The sequence below is a fragment of the Salvelinus fontinalis genome, chromosome 1, assembly GCF_029448725.1.
Source record: "Salvelinus fontinalis isolate EN_2023a chromosome 1, ASM2944872v1, whole genome shotgun sequence".
NCBI lineage: Eukaryota > Metazoa > Chordata > Actinopteri > Salmoniformes > Salmonidae > Salvelinus > Salvelinus fontinalis.
This window is the reverse complement of record NC_074665.1, coordinates 33,390,323-33,408,520: the sequence shown is the minus strand read 5'-3', so window position 1 is coordinate 33,408,520 and position 18,198 is coordinate 33,390,323. Positions and strand designations below refer to the sequence as shown.

The 18,198-nt window shown below is 41.8% G+C and overlaps 1 protein-coding gene across 2 annotated transcripts; it reads left to right on the top strand.

Moving 5' to 3' along the window:
* The first annotated feature begins 1,009 nt into the window (after nt 1-1,009).
* LOC129853330 (tubulin--tyrosine ligase-like) lies at nt 1,010-17,289 on the top strand. Of its 2 annotated transcripts, none has more exons than XM_055919254.1 (7): nt 1,010-1,197; nt 4,242-4,320; nt 4,448-4,680; nt 4,939-5,074; nt 5,271-5,540; nt 5,727-5,870; nt 12,918-17,289. In XM_055919254.1, exons 2-7 carry the CDS (start codon nt 4,259-4,261, stop codon nt 13,120-13,122), a joined length of 1,050 nt encoding a protein of 349 aa, XP_055775229.1. In that variant the 5' UTR covers nt 1,010-1,197; nt 4,242-4,258; the 3' UTR covers nt 13,123-17,289. The 2 variants fall into 2 exon arrangements, with proteins under 2 accessions (XP_055775229.1, XP_055775219.1); XM_055919244.1 differs by lacking the exon at nt 1,010-1,197 and adding an exon at nt 1,951-3,638.
* The last annotated feature ends 909 nt before the right edge of the window (nt 17,290-18,198 follow it).

Below are 18,198 nucleotides of genomic sequence, written 5' to 3'. Positions count from 1 at the left end.
TGAAATCAGAAGACGGGGATTTCCGAGTTTCAAGTTGTTTTGAATGCGACACACATAACTAAATATGCCATGTTCAAAACAACTGAGAATCAGGACGTTCAAGACAACTGGGAACCACCAATACATTCGGCAACGCCACTGACGTTCATAACATTGAGAAAGGACAAAAGGGTAAGTTGTCTTTTTCTTTTTTAGTTAACTAATATACTAGTTACAGCTAAGTTGCAACTCTCATCTAAAATGAGCTAGCTAACTAGCATAATGGATTCCATTCCAACCACAGAGTTATTCTATTTGATAGAGCAACATTGTTCGTTTTTAGATTCTCTACAAGCCTTTTATTATAATAGTATATTATTTCTATATTTATTTGTAAAATTTTTTTAGGGGGGGGGGGTAGATCAGCTTTAATATTGCAGATAGATTGTGGCTTCCGTCAATGTAATTGTCTGCATCATTTCCAATATAATATATTTTAAAATATATTTTCCTTTATTAGTTCCCCCTAATCCTACCATCCCTCCCAATCCCTCGCCTATCGTATTCTTTACCTTCAACAGATGCACAGCCTTTGGAAGGAAACACTGTAAAGAGATTTGGGGTGTTTAGAAAAGTGCGATGCAATTCCAATCAATTATTATAATACTGTTTTACCATCTTCCGTAGCTTGGACCATGCCTTTGCACAGAGATGGAAACTGATTTTTAAAAAAATAAAAAGCTGGACTGCAAGGTGATAATAAACATCACACAAGTTATCTGCTTTACTTTCCTGGTTTTAAGGTAAATATGAAAAAGTATATCTACCTACTGTTCGTAAAAGTCTATAGCTGCATTTATTTAAGATGTAAAAATTAAAAAATGACCGTAGTAAGTGCCAAATAAATCAACAGGGTTGAAATCCTCTTAAATTAGCCAAAAATCAACTAATTTAAAAAGAAAAAAAACTGAATATTTATGCGAAAGTGTGTATGTTTTACTTTACGTGATCTACTTGTCCGTTTGTTTAAATGCCATTTTAAAAACAATGCAGCTGTAGTCTGACACAGTGGACGCATCATAATACCCATAAAACCTAGCGGCCAAACGCAGCAATGGTTCCAATTGTCTTTCCACCATTCATTTTTTACATAGTGAATTTTACCAACACTTCAAATTAAGTACAGTATGTGTTTGGTGTAATTCTTTCTCGGATAAGGTGAGTGTTATCAATATATTTGTCTAAATTTACCCCAAAAATCGAAATGCTAATTAGCAACAGAGAAGACCTCAGCAAGACTACAAATTCCTGCAGGAAGCTCCTGCATATCATCTCTAGCCAACGCTTTCAGCTACGTTCACCAGTGCGATCAGATACCTGTGCCCAATCCATGTTGAATCCGCATTGAAATCTGCATTGAAATGAATACTTTTAGATTTGTGTAGATTGTTGTGAATTGTTAGATACTACTGCACTGTTGGAGCTAGGAACACAAGTATTTCGCTAGACCCGCAATAACATCTGCTAAATATGTGTATGTGACCAATAAAATTTGATTTTGAATTGAATAAAGTGTTTAACTTATTATGTCCCCTTTCTCTGTCTTGGCTAGCCACTGACTACACTTGAACTAGTTAGCAGAGCAGTAGATACATAATATTTTTGTATTACTTAGCCTAGATAATTGTTTGTACAGTATGTCGACTGGTGTCTATTTCAGACCATATGACATTTTTCAAGAATGAAAATTTAAAAGGGGAGAAGACTGCTATAAGTCTGGCCATGTGGAGAAGTGCCGCTATAGTTAGGGGAAACTTGCAGGTTTGGTGAAGGCCATCATGAGGGATAATGTGTATCCTGTGTCGGTGAGTAGCTATTAAGTTTGCGCATTTTAGCAATACAATGTGTTCTATACAGCTGTCAACATTCTGTCAAACATTACACTATTTTGGGTTAAGACATTTACTATGAGATTTACTATTTACTATTTATTTACTTACTATTTATTTACTATTAAGATTTACTATGAGTAAGGACACACACTCATGATAAACTTGCGAGCTGGGTTTGAATAAGACATCCGATTATCACTTTGTTTGTAGAATATTTGGTTTTATTATAGCTAACAAATAACCAAATCATTGATGGGTCACGCGTTATCAAACATCACTCCCTCATCTGATTGGTCGAATTTGTGGCCGTGGGAACTAGTGACGACTGCTACTAGGAAGCTCTGAAATATACGACTTGCTAACTGGTTCTAATTATACACGTGCCGCGTTCAAAAATGAAAAAAAAAATTAGGCTGATAAATATGATACCCTTTTAAATAATCGAACGACCTAGAAAAGCACTCATCGCTCAGCATTATTTACAAAAATGTAACAGACGTTAATGCCGTAGTTGTACATTTTCTGTGAAAATCACTACAATACATGTGCTTTAGCTAACACCCTGGCCTGGCTAAACTATCTAGCTACTAAAAATAAAGACAAAAATGAGCAATAAAAAAAAAAAACATATCTAGCGACTTGCCTTTCTAAAATGGGGGTCCGCACCGGGATATCCAGTACATCAACATTTCCGTTATATCCAAATTGCTGTTATTATGAGGAAATATACCGTTGAAATGTAACGGTTGATTTTAAATCTGCAGAAGGTATTTCATTTAATTACCTTAAGTGAGGTACCAGAATATAAAGACTACAATAACCACAACTGTGAACTCGGAAATCTCCGATTTACTCCAGCGCGTTCAAGACAACTGGGAATTTGGGGGGGGGGACGAGCTCCGCCTGGGAACAATTGTTTTGAACCGTCATCGAAGTCGGAATTCCAAGTCGGAAACTCTGGCATCTTTCAAGAGCTCAGTCTTTCCGGCCTGAACATCATCGACGTCATGATTTGAGCTCTTATTTTTCGAGTTCCCAGTTGTCTTGAAAGCTCCTTAAAATAACCTTTACTGGAAAATGTTAATCTCTTTTCATTGGTCGTTTTTTTTGTCTCCCAAATTAAACAGCTAAAATCTTAGGAAAGTACCAGTTTACATAGATAACGATTTAAACAACAATTGAGAAATATATTCAGCTACCAGTAAACGACAGCAAGTTAGCTAGATACGTAACATTAGCAAGCAAGCCAGATAGAAGCCAGAGGATCTTAGCCAGACGTGGGACCAAGTAACGTTAACGTCGTTATTCAGGCACACCCTAAATCTGGGCACCCATGACTGAAACGTAACGTTAGGCGAGAGTCATGCAACATTAAGTAGTTAGGACTTTTGTGATCATGAAAGACATTCACTAGCAACAAGAACACGCGAAGCACTTTTTTCAGAACCTGGATATGACTGTCTCATCATCATGCCAAAGACATCCGTCCGCGAGATAGCGTTTGCCAGCCAGTCTGCTAAATTCAATAGCTACACCTGGGCTAGCTAGCTAATAATTCGTGTTGTTGTGTGCTGTTGCACATATACTATTGTTGTAATATGAATGCACCGATGTATACATTTGTCGCAAGAGACGAGAACAGCACTATTTATGCTGAAGTTTCCAAAATTCTCGTCGCAACTGGACAATGGAAGAGACTGAAAAGGGATAATCCCAGATTCAATTTGATGTTGGGCGAACGGAACAGACTGCCATTTGGACGGCTTGGTAAGAGTAGCACTTTTGGCAAACTCAGTAAATGGTATTGCATGGCTTTGAATACCTTTTGTTGGAGTGTCAGTATTATTGTTCTCACCCTCAAGTTGAACCCATGAATTGTGTCGCATGAAACAGTTAATGTAGAGATTTGATGGAGGCCCATAGTAGATACACACACACACACCACCAGTACTATTATGGCACTCACTGCATCGTTCCCAGCCTCCTTGTGAGTCTAACCAGGACTGCTGCATTATGCAAAGTACAAGAAAGTTATTCCCTTATACCACTAAAAATGTTCCTTAATTATTTTTTGTGGCCCACCCCTGTTTCACTTTATGATTCATATTTTGGGCTTGACTATCCTGGAGCCTATAGTCTAGACTATATTGGCTACTTTGTTACGAAATTTAAACCTTATGCTGGTGACATCACTGAATCACATCCTCTGCAGATAAGTACGAATGCCACACACATTATAAGTACGAATGCCACACACATTGAAGTTTGACTACAGAGGGAAAGGACCAGACACATGCAAAATGCTTTCCTGTGCTTACACCGCCCTATCGTCATCACTTTTTCCTTTGTGTGTTTGTTTATCCTCCATAGGTCATGAGCCAGGACTGATGCAACAGGTGAATTATTACAGAGGAGCAGACAAGTTGTGCCGCAAAGCATCTTTAGTCAAGTAGGTATTTAAACTTTGGTATTGAAAAGGGTTGTGTAATCATTTTCACTCTGATACTGTAACTTTCACTCAAATTCACACTGATGCTGTAAATATGATCAATATCCTCTTTCTTTACATTATGCAGGTTAATCAAGACTAGCCCAGAGCTTCCAGACCCCAGCAACTGGTTGCCTGAATCCTACATCATCTATCCTACTAACCTCAATACCCCCGTCGCTCCTGTAAAGAATGGCATCGGCCACCTGAAAAGTAACCCCAAGACAGATGAAAGAGAAGTTTTCCTGGCCTCTTATCACTCAAGGAAGGAAAGCGGAGAGGGAACAGTGTGGATCGCCAAGTCATCTGCTGGAGCAAAAGGTACATCCCAGTCATCACGTCTGAAGGCTCGGGTTTCTATTGACAGCTTATACTGCTAGATACTGTAGTCATTGGGCACTATGGGGAAAATAGGATAGTATTGTTGCCTAAAGAATCTCTCTTTTTAAGTTAATGCTTGCCTCATGTTTTTGGAAGTTTCCTTGGACTGCCCAGTGAGTTACAAACTCTTTATTGGCTAAATATGTATTCCAAGGTTTGTATACAAAGATTAGGCTTGGGTTGGTTTTCTTGTTCCAGGTGCTGGAATTTTGATATCCTACGATGCAAATCAATTGCTGGAGTTCATTGATAATCAAGGGCAGGTTCATGTCATTCAGAAGTACCTAGAAAGACCACTACTGCTGCAACCTGGCAACCGTAAATTTGACATCAGGTAAGCAGCTGATACTGATATTTTTGTGAGTGATAGCACATCTAATGTGTGTTTATTACATATTTATTACCAACAAAATACCATATAGCCTTATTAATACACAATTCAGGCTGTCTGAGGAACAGTAACAGAAGCAATGTTATTGCTGGGGTTTTGCCCAGTAGTCTCTGACTCTGCGGGTTTGTGTTGTTCTTAGGAGCTGGGTGCTCGTGGACCATCAGTACAACATCTACCTTTACCGGGAGGGTGTGCTGAGGACGGCCTCGGAGCCCTACGACAGCTCCAACTTCCAGGACATGACCAGCCACCTGACTAACCACTGCATCCAGAAAGAGCACTCCCAGAACTACGGCCGCTACGAGGAGGGCAATGAGATGTTCTTCGACGAGTTCCGACAGTACCTGCTGAGCACCCACAACATAACACTGGAGACCAGCATTTTACCTCAGATCAAGCAGATCATAAGGTAGCTACTTTTCATCCTGTGCTGTGTTTTACTTAATTGAAGATGGAAAAATACAATTTTTTTGTCAGATGACCTTGCAAACATGACCTTTCCCTAACATGCATAGTTCTACAAATAGCTATGTACAGGTATTTGCTACACCACTACTCAGACTCCTGACAATGGTTGTTCTGTCTGGTCTCCTAGGAGCTGTTTGACATGCATTGAGCCAGCCATCAGCACTAAGCACCTGTCCTATCAGAGCTTCCAGCTCTTTGGCTTTGACTTCATGGTGGACGAAAGCTTCAAGGTGTGGCTGATCGAGATCAATGGAGCGCCGGCCTGCGCGCAGTCAGTATTATTTTATATCCTTCTCCTCCTAGTGGTCATATACACATATACAGTGCATTCAGAAAGTTTTCAGATCCTTTCCCTTTTTCCACATTTTGTTACATTACAGCCTTATTCTAAAATTGATTTAAAATTAAAAAATTTAACTCACCGATCTACACACAATACCCCCTAACGGCAAAGTGAAAACAGGTTGTTCGAAATGTTTGCACATTTATTAAAAATAAACAACAGAAATACCTTACTTACATAAGGTTCAGACCCTTTGCTGTGAGACTCGAAATTGAGCTCAGGTGCATCCTGTTTCCATGGATCATTCTTGAGAAGTTTCTACAACTTGATTGGTAAATTCAATTGTTTGGATATGATTTGGAAAGGCACACACCTGTCTATATAAAGTCCCACAGTTGACAGTGCATGTCGGAGCAAAAACCAAGCCATGAGGTTGAAGGAATTGTCCGTAGTGCTCCAAGACAGAATTGTGCAGAGGCACACATCTGGGAAAGGGTACCAAAAAATGTGCAGCATTGAAGGTCCCCAAGAACACAGTGTGCTCCATCATTCTTAAATGGAAGACGTTTGGAACCACCAAGCCTCTTCCTACAGCTGGCCACCCGGCCAAACTGAGCAATCGCCCTTGGTGGTTCCAAACGTCTGGTCGGGAAGGTGAACAAGAACCCGATGGTCACTCTGACAGAGCTCCAGAGTTCCTCTGTGGAGATGGAAGAACCTTCCAGATGATCCAAGACGGCGTTGCAGTAGGACGTGTGTATTTGTTGTTGTCTTGTTCCCGTGTCTTATCCCGTGTAAATAGCCAGTTTTTTCCGTATATATCTTAATCTCACTTTCTATCTACAAACTAAATACACTTTCCTGCAACCCGCTTCACCGAATTTGGTTCGGATCTGCTATTTTTATTCCTTATAACTGGAACTTCCATCCGGAGCTAGCCAGCTAACTAGCTACTAGTCTTCACGGCTAGCGGTCTTCACCTTTTTCCCGGTCATCAGCCAGCCTTAGCTCGGACAACACCTGCCAGTCTGCACAGCGCGATATCAACTCAGAGCATATTGGACTGCTTCTCTCTACCATATCACCGGATTCCTGCCGCTCTGGATCATTACTCCGGATCATTGGAGCTAGCTAGCTGCAAACGAGTGGCTACTGTTAGCTAACGCCTCTGTCACGAAGCAAGCACCAGCTAGCCTTGAGCTAGCCTCGAGCTATGCCTATATACCAGCTAATTCTAGGGCTACAATACCTCCTTTGCTAATTGGCCTGGACCCTTTATTGTCGACATGGAGCCCCGACGATCCATCACGACTGGACTGCCGACGTGATCGCCCGATGTGGTCTCAACAGGCTATTCTGTTACGATGTCACCGAAGAGCCATCTACTAGCCCCGGCCCCGCTAGCTTTTCTGAACGCTGTGTCCCCTGCTCGCCTAGCGTAGTAGTGACTAGCGAACGGCACATGACTCACCTATTGCTGCTCTTTGGACCCTATGATCACTCTGCTACACAGCTGATGCCTCCTGGACTGTTTCAATAACACAGTACCTCATTTTGTTTACCTGTCGGCCCCAGCCTTGAACTCAGGTCCTGTATGTACCTAACTGACCCGCTCTGCCCATTCATCGCCATTGACCTGTTGTCTTTGCTCTCCTGATCAACACCTGTGATTGCTTTATGCCTCTCTCTAATGTCAATAGGCCTTGTCTACTGCTGTCTTGGCTAGTTCTAATTGTTTTATTTCACTGTAGAGCCCTCAGTCCCGCTCAAAATGCCCTATATAGCTCTTTTGTCCCACACACATGTGGAGACCTCACCTGGCTTAACTGGTGCCTCCAGAGACGAAACCTCTCTCATCATCACTCAACGCCTATGTTTACCTTCACTGTACACACATTCTACCATATCCTTGTCTGTACATTATGCCTTGAATCTATTCTACCACGCCCAGAAATCTGCTCCTTTTATTCTCTGTCCCCAATGCACTAGACAAACAGTTTTTATAGCCTTTAGCTGTACCCTTATCCTACTCCTCCTCTGTTCCTCTGGTGATGTAGAGATTAACCCAGGCCCTGTAGACCCCAGTTTCTCTCCTATTCCCCAGCCGCTATCATTTGTTGACTTACGTAACTGTAAAAGCCTTGGTTTCATGCATGTTAACATTAGAAGCCTTTGTTTTTTCACTGCTTTAGCACACTCCGCCAACCCTGATGTCCTAGCCATGTCTGAATCCTGGCTTAGGAAGGCCACCAAAAATTCTGAAATTTCCATCCCCAACTAATACATTTTCCGTCAAGAAAGAACTGCCAAAGGGGGTGGAGTTGCAATCTACTGCAAAGATAGCCTGCAGCGTTCTGTCATGCTATCCAGGTCTCTGCCCAAACAGTTCGTGCTTCTACTTTTAAAAATCCACCTTTCCAGAAAGAAGTCTCGCTGTTGCAGGTTGTTATAGACCCCCTCAGACCCCAGCTGTGCCCTGGACACTATATGTGAATTAATTGCCCCCCCATTTATCTTCAGAGTTTGTACTGTTAAATGACCTAAACTGGGATGTGCTTATGTCATGAGAATTATGTTCTCGATGTTCATAAACCAATTCAATTAAACTACTCAGTCTGCTAATCAGGATTTGTAAGATACTGATTGAAATGAAACAGACGGAGGCCCAGCTAAGATAGTCAATAAGGTTTATTCACGAGAGCGCTGGTTAGTTGTACAAAACCATTAATTTTATACTAGCTCCTTACGCACATACTCTTGCACACAAACAGAATTTATACGCACATACATTTGCACACAAACAGTAGGTATCCTATGCACATACTGTCCTGCTACCCAGCCGACAAAGATTAGGGGAGTCCGTGAGAATCACTCCCCGTCCTCCCTCAAGATAGGGAGACCCTGGGAAGTACTCTGTGGCCCCCCAGCCAAGGTTGGCACCGAATCTTGCTCAGTCTGTTTTTAAGATACTACAATAGACATTGTTACAGTTATATTGTTTTACCCCAATTCTGACTAAAACTACACACATCATTTATTATAATTTTACTGACTAGCACTACACACGTAATTGATTATAATTTCACGATTCTAATCAATTTCATACAATTATTTGGCTTCAGGGTGGAATATTCTAGTCATTAATTTAAACCTATAAATTCCATCAACAGCTTAACACCCCGGCCGTCCTACAATCTAAGCTAGGTGCCCTCAATCTCACAAATTATCATGGAACCTACCAGGTACAAACCTAAATCCGTATAAACACAGGCACCCTCATAGATATCATCCTGACCAACCTGCCCTCTGAATACACCTCTGCTGTCTTCAACCGGATCTCAGCGACCACTGCCTCATTGCCTGCGTCCGTAATGGGTCCGCTGGCAAGCGACCATCCCTCATCACGGTCAAACGCTCCCTAAAACACTTCAGCGAGCAGGCTTTTCTAATCAACCTGGACCGGGTATCCTGGAAGGATATTGACCTCATTCCGTCAGTAGAGGATGCCTGTTTATTCTTTAAAAGCGCTTTCCTCACCATCTTAAATAAACATGCCCCAATCAAAAAAATATATAACGAAGAACAGATATAGCCCTTGGTTCACTCCAGACTTGACTGCCATTGACCAGCACAAAAACATCCAGTGGCGTACTGCATTAGCATCGAATAGCCCTTCGATATGCAACTTTTCAGGGAAGTTAGGAACCAATATACACAGGCAGTTAGGAAAGCAAAGGCTAGCTTTTTCAAACAGAAATTTGCATTCTGTAGCACAAACTCGAAAAGGTTCTGGGACACTGTAAAGTCCATGGAGAATAAGAGCACCTCCTCCCAGCTGCCCACTGCACTGAGGATAGGAAACACTGTCACCACCAATAAATCCACGATAATCAAGAATTTCAATAAGCATTTTTCTACGGCTGGCCATGCTTTCCACCTGGCTACCCCTACCCCGGTCAACAGCTTTGCACCCCGCACAGCAACTTGCCCAAGCCACCCCTATTTCCCCTTCACCCAAATCCAGATAGCTGATGTTCTGAAAGAGCTGCAAAATCTGGACCCCTACAAATCATCTAGGCTCAACAATCTGGACCCTCTCTTTCTTAAATTATCCGCCACAATTTTTGCAACCCCTATTACTAGCCTGTTGAACCTCTCTTTCGTATTGTCTGAGATCCCTAATGATTGGAAAGCTGCTGCGGCCATCCCCCTATTCAAAGGGGGAGACACTTTAGACCCAAACTGTTACAGACCTATATCTATCCTACCCTGCCTTTCTAAAGTCTTTGAAAGCCAAGTTAACAAACAGATCACCGACCATTTTGACCCCACCGTACCTTCTCCGCTATGCAATCTGGTATTCGAGCTGGTCATGGGTGCACCTCAGCCACACTCAAGGTCCTAAACAATATCATAACCGCCATCGATAAAAGACAATACTGTGCAGCCATCTTCATCGACCTGGTCAAGGCTTTCGACTCTGTCAATCACCACATTCTTATCGGCAGACTCAACAGCCTTGGTTTCTCAAATGACTGCCTCGCCTGGTTCACCAACTACTTCTCAGATAGAGTTCAGTGTGTCAAATCGGAGGGCCTGTTGTCCGGACCTCTGGCAGTCTCTATGGGGGTGCCACAGGGTTCAATTCTCAGGCCAACTCTTTTCTCTGTATATATCAATGATGTCGCTCTTGCTGCTGGTGATTCTCTGATCCACCTCTACGCAGATGACACCATTCTGTATACCTCTGGTCCTTCTTTGGACACTATGTTAACTAACCTCCAGACAAGCTTCAATGCCATACAACACTCCTTCCGTGGCCTACAGCTGCTCTTAAATGCAAGTAAAACTAAATGTATGCTCTTCAACCGATCGCTGCCCGCACCCGCCCGCTCGTCTAGCATCACTACTCTGGACGGTTCTGACTTAGAATATGTGGACAACTACAAATACCTAGGTGTCTGGTTAGACTGTAAACTCTCCTTCCAGACTCACATTAAGCATCTCCAATCTAGAATTGGCTTTTTATTTCACAACAAAGCATCCTTCACTCATGCTGCTTAACATACCCTCATAAAACTGACTATCGTACCGATCCTTGACTTCAGCGATGTCATTTTACAAAATAGCCTCCAACACTCTACTCAACAAATTGGATGCAGTCTATCACAGTGCCATCCGTTTTGTCACCAAAACCCCATATACTACCCAACACTGCGACCTGTATGCTCTCATTGGCTGGCCCTCGCTTCATATTCATTGCCAAACCCACTGGCTCCAGGTCATCTATAAGTCTTTGCTAGGTAAAGCCCCACCTTATCTCAACTCACTGGTCACCATAGCAGCACCTACCCGTATCAGGCGCTCCAGCAGGTATATTTCACTGGTCATCCCCTAAGCCAACACTTCCTTTGCCCGCCTTTCCTTCCAGTTCTCTGCTGCCAATGACTGGAACGAATTGCAAAAATCACTGAAGCTTGGAGACTTATATCTCCCTCACTAACTTTAAGCATCAGCTGTCAGAGCAGCTTACCGATCATTGCACCTGAACTCAGCCCATCTATAAATAGCCCACCCAACTACCTCATCCCCATATTGTTATTTATTTTTTGCTCCTTTGCACCCCAGCATCTCTACTTGCACCTTCATCTTCTGCACATCTATCACTCCAGTGTTTAATTGCTAAATTGTAATGATTTTGCCACTATGGCCTATTTATTGCCTTAACTCCCTAATCTTACTAGATTTGCACACACTGAATATAGACTTTTCTATTGTGTTATTGACTGTACATTTGTTTATCCCATGTGTAACTCTGTGTTGTTTGTGTCGCTTTGCTTTATCTTGGCCAGGTCGCTGTTGAAATTAGAACTTGTTCTCAACTGGCCTACCTGGTTAAATAAACAACCAGCTCTGCAGCACTCCACCAATCAGGCATTTATGGTAGAGTGGCCAGACGCAAGCCACTCCTCAGTAAAGGCATATGACAGCCCGCTTGGAATTTCCCAAAAGGCACTTAAAGAACTCTCAGACCATGAGAAATACGATTCTCTGGTCTGACGAAAACAATAACTCTTTGGCCTGAATGTCGATCGTCATGTCTGGAGAAGACTTGGCAACATCCCTACGTTGAAGCACGGTGTTGGCAGCAACCATGCTGTGTAGATTTTTTTCAGCGACAGTGACTGGGAGACTAGTCAGGATCGAGGGAAAGATGAACGGAGCAAAGTACAGAGATCCTCAATGAAAACCTGCTCCAGGGCGCTCTGGTTCCTGAGACTGGGGCGAAGGTTCACCTTCCAACAGAACAACGACTCTAAGCACACAGCCAAGACAACGCAGGAGTGGCTTCGGGACAAGTCTCTGAATGTCCTTTAGTGGCCCAGCCAGAGCCCAGACTTGAACACGAATTAACATCTCTGGAGAGACCTGAAAATAGACCTGAAAATAGCTGTGCAGCGACGCTCGCCATCCAACCCGACGGAGCTTGAGAAGAATGGGAGAAACTCCCCAAATACACCTGTGCCAAGGTGTTAGCGTCATACCCAAGAAGACTTGAGGCTGTATTCGCTGCCAAAGGTTTTTCAGCAAAGTACTGAGTAAAGGGTCTGAATACTTGTTTGATATTTCAGCTTTTTATTTTAAATTTACAAAAAATTCTAAAACCTGTTTTTGCTTTGTGGTATTGTGTTTAGATTGAGGCGAAAAAATGATTTAATCTATTTTAGAATAAGGCTGTAACGTAACACAATGTGTGTCAGTTATATATTTGCTCGTTCACGCTAGTTTCTGTCCAACCGAGAGGTTTGGGCAGAGATTTGAATTATTTTGAAAATGTTTGTTCCATTGTTCAAAGCTATGTCAACCCCCCATATTAGGCTTAATTAATGTTGTGTCTTTTGATGACTGACGTGCCAGTGAACCTAAATGTGCTTGTAAAATTGTCCTTTGAATCATTCATTTTTCCCAGTATCATCTCACTAAGCCTGATTTTAAGGGGCATCTTATTAATTGCACTCTCTCTCCATCCTCTAGGAAACTCTACCCGGAGCTATGCCAAGGTATCGTGGACGTAGCCATCTCCAGTGTCTTCCCACTGAACAATGATCCCGAACCACGATCATCTTCCTCCTCCCCCGCTCCTTACTCCTCCTCCCCCTCCTTTTCCACTCTCAATTCATCCTGTTCCTCGCCAAAACTGAGAGGACCCCTCCACATGGGCCCATTCACCCGATTGTAAGTCCCTCTGCTTCAGAAGTTCCAATCTCTGCCCTCTGCTCCTCACTCCTACGCTTTTCCCGAGATGTCCCACAGGCCAGGAAGCTTTGCCATCTCATTGGTTCTTGCATGGCAAGTTTTGTCTCGAATGGGAATACCCTTGTGATTGACTGAAGATTGTGTGACTTTCTCGTATGTGCTACCACATTCTCCTCCCCATACCCCCACAGTTGAAGCGCATTTCAGAGGAAAGCCTGGACAGGCATGCAGAAAATGAATGTGTGTAGACTTGGTGAATATTCGGATGGTGATGAGGATTAAGATAAATTGGCGACAGACTGATGACGGATTTGGGGGTCCCAGAACAAGAAGAGATTCCCTTAGACTGCGCCCCTAGACTGTATGGACGACCTCTGAAGATGGAGGGGACGCTTCACTTATTCTACAGACTTTAGTGCCTTACATCTCCACCCATACCCCCTTAAAGATGCAACCTGTCGATTTAGCATAACGCCTCTGCTACTGTGTGTGTTATGTGAGCCTGTCTATTGTCGGTCAGGCAAGTGTGTATGTCTGTGTGGTCTAGTCTTTTTTTCTCTGGGTTTTGAGATCTTTGTATTTGATCCACAAAAGTTAGCATTATCAGGGGGGTAACTTTCCTACATCTTGATATGAATACCTGACATTGATTATAGGCATACTTCATATCATGGTTATTCACAAAGCCCCAGAGTTTTTTTGTACTGTATTTTAAAATAGGATCAAAGCAGAAAATAGGCTACATTTTTATTGCTACTGTAATTGTATTATAGCTATTTGATAGCTATTATTCCATGCACGCTGTGTAGAGTTAGGTCTTCCATTTTGACAGACTTTTATTCAAGTTCATTTAGTCAGTGTTGTTCATTCACACTATAAAAGATTCCGAGACAGATTACTCTTTTTTTCCTCTGTCAACAAAGAGCATTTGTGGACGGACTAGACATAAACCTCCCCTGTTTAATTTGAGACTAGCTTTGCAACTTCAGAACATTTCAACCCATTTGAACCTTCTAAAGGTTCTACCGGTCAAACTGTTACACGGTTATGCATGGGGATCTCCACTACAGCTGTAGATCTGTTTTTTGTTTGTGATTTTAATAGAGATTGCATGTCGGTGTGGAAGCATGTTACTGTGTCTGTTGTGTGTCATAATGGAAGTAGACCTACTCTCCCTTTTGCCTCTAATACTGATGGTTCTTAGCCAAGAGCTGCCTTTAAAAAAAAATGGTCTTTCATAGAAAGTGAGTTTCTTGTTAGTTTTTGCTTGCTTCCTTGAAAACCTGTAGTAAACGTAGTAGCTTCAACCCCACAAAACTACTTTGTCAACGCAAGTATTATTTTTATTTTTTAAAGGATTTTTAGACTTCTAACGCTGTTGGTTATGGTGTTGCATAGCTTCCATGATATTACGTGGAGTTATTATGCATGCATGCTAACAAGTAATTTTCCCTGCCCTTGTCTGTCTGTGTTAAACTGTAATATTCAGTGTAGACAACCTGACCACGTTCAGTTTACAGAGGCTTTATAGCATTGTCACCCACAGTTAACTCTTAGATTAAGTTACTTTGTCCTCTGTTAAACGTTTGTTTTAAGTATTAGTAGTATTAGTTAGTCCCTTAAAAGGGGCAATCCGCAGTTGAAACAATAACGAAGTGCGGCTGGAAAAATGTAACCACTCTCAAATTCATAGACCGAGCTATGGATGCAAGGACTGTCCATCCATGTAATCAACATGATAGTTTTAACAATGTTTTTAGGCTATTGTTTGTTTACAAACATTGGAGTGAACCAAGCATATACACTACATGACCAAAAGTATGTGGACACCTGTTCGTTGAACATCTCATTAAAAAAATCATCGGCATAAACATGGACCCCCTTTGCTGCTATAACAGCCTCCACTCTTCTGGGAAGGCTTTCCACTAGATGTTGGAACATTGCTGCTGGGACTTGCTTCCATTCAGCCACAAGAGTATTAGTGAGGTCGGGCACCGATGTTGGGCGATTAGGCCTGGCTCGCAGTTGGCGTACCAATTCATCCTAAAGGTGTTCGATGGGGTTGATGTCAGGGCTCTGTGCAGGCCAGTCAAGTTCTTCCACACAGATGTCGACAAAACATTTCTGTATGAACCTTGCTTTGTGCACAGGGGCATTGTCATGCTAAAACAGGAAAGGGCCTTCCGCAAAATGTTGCCACAAAGTTGTAAACACAGAATTGTCTAGAATGTCATTATATGCTGTAGCATTAAGATTTCCCTTCACTGGACTAAGGGGCCTAGCCCGAACCATGGAAAACAGCCCCAGAACATTATTCCTCAGACGGTTATTCCTCCAAACTATGGATTTGGGCAGGTAGCATTCTCCTGGCATCTGCCAAACCCAGATTTGTCCGTTGGACTACCAGTTGTTGAAGCGTGATTCGTCGCTCCAGAGTCCAATGGCGGCGAGCTTTACACCATGCCAGTCAACGTTTGGCATTGTGCATGGAGATCGTAGGCTTGTGTGCGGCTGCTGGACCATGGAAACCCATTTCAAGAAGCTCCCGACGAACAGTTCTTGTGCTGACGTTGCTTCCAGAGGCAGTTTGGAACTCGGTAGTGTTGCAACCAAGGACAGACAATTTTTACACGCTTCAGCACTCGGCGGTCCCGTTCTGTGTACTTGTGTGGCCTACCACTTCAAGGCTGAGCCATTGTTGCTCTTAAAAGTTTCCACTTCACAATAACAGAACTTACAGTTGACCGGGGCAGCTCTAACAGGGAAGAAATTTTACAAACTGACTTATTGGAAAGGTGGCATCCTATGACTGTGCCATGTTGAAACTCACTGAGCTCTTCAGTAAGGCCATTCTACTGCCAAGGTTTGTGTATGGAGATTGCATGGCTGTGTGCTCGATTTTATACACCTGTCAGCAAGGGTGAGGCTGAAATAGCCACGACAACTAATTTGAAGGGGTGTCCACATACCTTTGAATATATAGTGTATTTTGGGTTCTGATGGGATATGACAGTTTAACTTAACTCATGAGGCATGTGCAAGTTATATTCTTCAAGAATCAATGGGTACAACTGCAGACTGCCCCTTTAACCACTACCGCTTCTCTTCATTATCACACATTTTCAAATATTTTAGTTGAGGTTATGCTTCAACATGTTTTGAGTGAAACACCGGTTAAGGGACAACATTGGCACATATTTATATTTTAATCCGTATCTTATGTTTACAAGATTGCTATTGGGAATGATGTACGGACAAGTGAATGACTGCTAAAATATAATCTATTTGATATGCGCATGGTCAAAACATACAATGGCTATGAATTATATTATATAGTATTTGCCGTTGAATGTTCAGTTAGATTGTATATCATAGGGGGGGGGGGGGAGTTTGTTTCTAGATTTTAAAAAATTTGGTAAGAGCTAAACTTTATTATTCAACATATTGGAAAATATCCAAAGACTATCAGTATTATCAAAATTAGGGAAATGTCTTTCAATCCAAGGGAAGGGGTGTCTTAGTGGGAATTGCCTCTTGATGTTTGGAAGACGCAATAACCTCCTTCATATAAATGCACCTTTCATTTGTTTGATTGCAAAAATATACATTTGGCTATTGCTATCTGGTCTGTGTGACTTAATTGTTCAATCTCTTGTAATGTCTGGTTCTCCTCAGTTTATTTGCACTGAACGTTTCCCATTTTTAATTACTTGCATTATCATCGTATTTTGTGAATTCCTATTTCTTACCAAAGAACATTTCTTTATGTCTAAAATGAATGTCATTCTTTTCCCCCGTAGTATTACTTCTCTAGCTATGAATGTGAGTTGTAGGTATTTCAAGGCCTTTAAAGAGCAATGTGTAACTTCCTTTGTGTACTGCCATGGGAGATGAAGTGACTTAATTCTGTCATTATCAAACATTTTTCACTAAACCAAGGCAGCCAAGAAGAAATAAATCCGTATAAGACATAACAGCAACATTGGCACATTTTAAATATTAAGCTCTCCTCCAGTCAACAGGATTTTACTGTACTGTATGTCGTCAGAGGAATGCCTATGATGTGTTTTTCTTTTGCTAATGTTTCTCAAACTTTTGCATGAAAATTTGATTGGATAAAAAATGTATGTAGAATAAAATGTATTGTTGATCTGCGGCTCCTGACTTCTCTTGTGGTGTAAAGTGATATAAGACCCAGGGATGTACACTAGATATAACATAAAATAATATACAGAACTAGTCTAAAGTTTTAGAAAACCTACTCATTCAAAAGTTTCTTTATTTTTACTGTTTTCTACATTGTAGAATAATAGTGTAGACATCAACTCTATGAAATAACACATGAAATCATGCAACCAAAAAAGTGTTAAACAAATCCAAATATATTTTATATTCTTCAAAGTATCTACCCTTTGGTTTGATGACAGCTTTGCACACTCTCAACCAGCTTCACCTGTAATGTTTTTCCAACAGTCTTGAAAGAGTTCCCACATATGAGCTTTTTCTTCACTCTGCGGTCCAACTCATCCAAAACCATCTCAATTGTGTTGAGGTCGGGTCATCTGATGCAGCACTCCATCACTCTCCTTCTTGGTCAAATTTAGACTCATCAGATGAAAGGACAGATTTCCACCAGTCTACTGTCCATTGCTCGTGTTTCTTGGCCCAAGCAAGTCTTCTTATTGCTGTCCTTTTAGTAGTGGTTTCTTTGCAGCAATTTGACCATGAAGGCCTGATTCATGCAATCTCCACTGAAAAGTTGATGTTGAGATGTGTCTGTTACTTGAACTCTGTGAAGCATTTATTTGGGCTGCAATTTCTGAGGCTGGTAACTCTAATGAACTTCTGCAGCAGAGCTAACTCTGTCTTCCTTTCCTGTGGTGGTCCTCATGAGAGCCAGTTTCATCATAGCGCTTGATGGTTTTTGTGACTGCACTTGAAGAAACTTTAAAATTTCTTGAAATGTTCTGAATTGACTGACCTTCATGTCTTAAATTAATGATGGGCTGTTGTTTCTCTTTGCTTATTTGAGCTGTTCTTGCCATAACATGGACTTGGT